The sequence below is a fragment of the Acanthamoeba castellanii genome (assembly GCF_000313135.1).
Source record: "Acanthamoeba castellanii str. Neff unplaced genomic scaffold scf7180000083157, whole genome shotgun sequence".
NCBI lineage: Eukaryota > Discosea > Longamoebia > Acanthamoebidae > Acanthamoeba > Acanthamoeba castellanii.
In genome coordinates this window covers 1-3,669 of record NW_004457287.1, presented here as the reverse complement: position 1 = coordinate 3,669, position 3,669 = coordinate 1, and the positions used below count along the sequence as shown (strand labels likewise).

At 58.4% G+C, this 3,669-nt stretch overlaps 2 protein-coding genes across 2 annotated transcripts; one reads left to right on the top strand and one right to left on the bottom strand.

The window, feature by feature from the left end:
- Nucleotides 1-135: 135 nt before the first annotated feature.
- Nucleotides 136-1,684, bottom strand: ACA1_301010 (Filamin repeat domain containing protein; the record flags this gene model as incomplete). The annotated part of the gene is made up of 6 exons (XM_004334083.1): nt 136-273; nt 383-489; nt 603-704; nt 799-909; nt 1,062-1,170; nt 1,256-1,684. Coding segments are annotated over 6 exons (996 nt in total), but the record flags the coding sequence as incomplete, so codon positions are not given.
- Nucleotides 1,685-2,336: 652 nt separating this feature from the next.
- ACA1_301000 (ABC transporter, ATPbinding domain containing protein) lies at nt 2,337-3,617 on the top strand (the record flags this gene model as incomplete). Its single annotated transcript, XM_004334082.1, has 5 exons — nt 2,337-2,408; nt 2,507-2,807; nt 2,946-3,095; nt 3,157-3,431; nt 3,522-3,617. Coding segments are annotated over 5 exons (894 nt in total), but the record flags the coding sequence as incomplete, so codon positions are not given.
- Nucleotides 3,618-3,669: the final 52 nt, after the last annotated feature.

Here is a 3,669-nt window from a genome sequence, read left to right as displayed (position 1 = left end):
ATCTGCTTGGCTGCCGAATCGGAGGAGAGACCTCTTGGCGATCAACGGGCTGTCGCGAGGTTGCAACGACACGCACACGCACACGACACAAACGACACACGACACGGCACACGACACCGACACAAAACACGCACGTTTGAGCACGTTGATCACCCATTGGCCGTTGGGAAGGGGCTGCTCGTCTTCCTCGTTGCGGTAGAAGAGGCACAGTTCGTTGATGCCCGACTTGGGGCGGAACGTCAATTTATACGAACCGTCGCCGCTGTCTTGCACCTGATTGGCCACCATATAACAACAAACAAGCAGTAGTGTATACATACACGTGGTTTTGTTAGTGATCACAGTGTTTGATCATTGTAGATCATGGGAGAGGGCCAATTACGTCGACATGGATGTCTCGCTCCCAGGGCAGCCCAGACTTGGCGCTGACGCCCTTCGCGGCCAACCTGAACACGGCGGGTCCGCCCGTGTCTCGCTCGTTGCCGAAGGCTTGAACGATCACCACCACAAATACCAGGAACACATACCACACATTACAAGAAAAGTTTGTATTGTCATTCCATAAATGTTCATTGACCAATGGGATAGAATGTTAAGCGTACAGTCGGCCGTGCGGACGATGATGTGAGTGTCCTGCTTGCTGGGTAGGGCCAACGGACCCATGCCCGGCCCCTTGAGCGTGCAATGCCGGGCATCGATCGGCCCTGCGCGGCATTAGACCCGCGTGTGCAGGAGATCGATCAGCACACGCGCGCGGTTGTCTCCCAGAAATGCAGGAATGTGGGTGGGTGAGGGGACCGGCTGAGATGTGGATGGCGTAGGGGCTGTCACCGAGGGGCTTGTCGTTGGCCCACAGGGCGATCTGGTAGCTGCCGGCCTTGCGAGCCGTGTATGTCACATCGTACGTGCCTGCATGCCACACGGCCAACGATCACACAACACAACACAACCAACGACGACACGACACGCACACGACACGCACACGACACGACACACGGATCAGCTTAGTCTGCTGACCATTAGCGAGGACCCCACAACACAAGTTGGCACTTTGCACGAACCGTTGTTGTGGTTGAGGACCGTGGGAATGAGCGTGGCGGTCCCGCTGATCTCAACGCGCACCTCGCGCTCCAGCGGCTCCGTGTAAGTCGTCCCGCGCCAGCTCATCAACTGTAACCGCACACACCGCACACACACCGCACACGCCGCAAACGTGACAAATGAGGCGAGTGTGACAAGAGGCGGAGCGCCGTACGGTGAAGGAGAAGGTGCGGCTCTGGCCGGCGTTACCGGGTCGGCGCGCGATGCCAGGACCCGACGGCAGGCTGCCGCCGGCGTCGAGCACCCGCCCGAGCGGCGGCAGCGACGTGCGCAGCCACGACAGGCCGCCCCCTGCGCCGGCGTTGTGCAATCTTCTCATTCGGCGATTGGATCCTGCATTGCGTGCCGTGGCCCAGCAAGCGCGCACAAGGCGTGCCACGAAGCCGAAGCCCGCCATGGCCAGGTTGACCAGAAGCGACGTTGGGGTCGAGGCGTGAGTGGAAGATGAAGAGGATGAAACCTGCTGCAGGAGCTGGGAGGGGAGCCAGGGCCGGTTTTCCAATAGCAGCACCAACTGTACGGCGGCGCAGGCCGTGCAGAACCACCCCAGCCCCACCACCATCCACACGACGCTCACCACCATCGCCAGCTCTATTATTATTAGTATAAAAAAACCACTTCTTTAGCCCGAACAAATTGCTGCTTTTTAATACTGAAGTTGATTTCTTTTTGCTTTTCTGCAATTCTTCTTTTTGCATCTCCTCATTTTAGTTGAAGCTCGACTGCGCAGAGAGGGGCGAAGACCGCGCGAGGCACGCGGTATCTGTGGGAGGGCCGAGACTCGGCTCGAACACTGTTGCCACGGTCGCAAGGGCGCCACCCACCGACTGGCGGGCTGAACCACAACAACAGCCGACTCTTTCCGGCTCTTTAATTTCTATTCTTCCGTCGAACCAACCCCGACCTTGGCGAAACTGTTGCCGATGCCCGCACGTTTTATTGATGTGCGGGCTTACTCCAACCATCATTTGCCGGAGAAAAGACTGTTCTGGCGAACATGCTCTCAACATGTGCCGCAAAGCGGGCAGCTCGGCAGAGAGTATTGGACGGACTCAAAGCAGAGCCCGCGGGGCCTTCAGATCAGAGCGAGACCATGAAGTTGTTTATGTCACATTTCGAGTGCGGGGCTCACGTGCCGCCCATCACTTGGAGGACGGTATTTAACGGGCCAAGCTCAACCCGGCACTCCTGTATCTTGCCTCTCCCTCGCACACTACAATCACCACACTATCATCATGGAGACAGAGGAACGGCCGCCGAGTCATTCTGCCCAGTCCGATGACCATGCCGACGTTTCATCAGACTCAGTGCGCACTCTCGCTCGCAGCCCACCCGGCCAGCGCAGCGAGTGATCACTAACGGTTGTGTGTCGTGCCTGTCGTGCGTGTGTTGTGTGTCATTCAAGGGTCTTGATGATGAGCCGAAGCTGAAGATTAAGGACCGTGACTACCTGTTTAGCGACTGGATCAAGGAGACGCGCCAAGTCAACAACCCCAACTTCGAGCCCATCTTCGTCGCCGTGGACAACCTCACCTACCGCGTGCCCGCCCTGCCGCCCACCAGGCACCACCGGAGCGTGTTCTCCGTCGTCGCCGACGCCGTGCGGCGCTTCATCCCCGAGAAGGGACCCAAGCCCATCCCCATCCTCGACGATGTAAGCTTCTACCTGAAGCCCGGCCAGATGACCCTGCTCCTCGGCGCCCCTGGTACGCACGAGCTCCTCTCCCCTGCGACCGAGTCGCCCGCAAACTAGCAGAAACGAAACTTCGACGTCGAAAAAGGACAATGTGATTGCCATGAGCCCAGTTATTGGTAAATCAATTTTAAAAAATGTCGACATACAGGGTGCGGAAAGAGCTCGTTACTCAAGTTGTTGGCCAACCGTCTGCGGGTGGGCAAGGTCGAAGGCAACCTCACCTTCAACGGCAAGGTGCCCAAGCGCAAGCACTACCATCGCGACGTCGCCTTCATCCAGCAAGAGGATGTCCATCTTCGTACGAATTTTTTTCTGCCCTACTCGCTCCAAAGATTCTGACTCCCCCCTCTCACCTGCAGCAACCTTGACGGTGAAGGAGACACTGCGTCTCAGCGCTGATTGCCAGATGCCGCGCGGCGTGTCGAGCCAAGCGAAAGCAGACCGCGTGGAGGCCATCATGCAGCTCCTGGGCCTCAAGCACCGTGCCAACACCATTGTCGGCGATGCGCTGCTCCGCGGCGTATCGGGCGGTGAGAAGAAGCGCGTGTCGGTGGGCATCGAGTGGGCCAAGTCGCCCGGCGTGTGGCTGTTCGATGAGCCCACCACAGGCCTCGACTCCTCTGCCTCCTACGACGTACGCCCCCCGTGCCTTTTTCCTTTTTTTCTTCTTCTTTTTCTTTTGTAGGACAAGTGAGCTCAATGCCCGTGGGTTGCTCGTTCGCAGGAGATGAGGGCTTTGCGGACGATCGTCGACATGGGTGGCGCGGCCCTGGTGTCGCTCCTCCAGCCCAGCTACGAGGTGTTCCACCTGTTCGACAATGTGATGATTCTCACGCAGGGCCAGATCGCCTACCTCGGCAAGCGCGAGGACT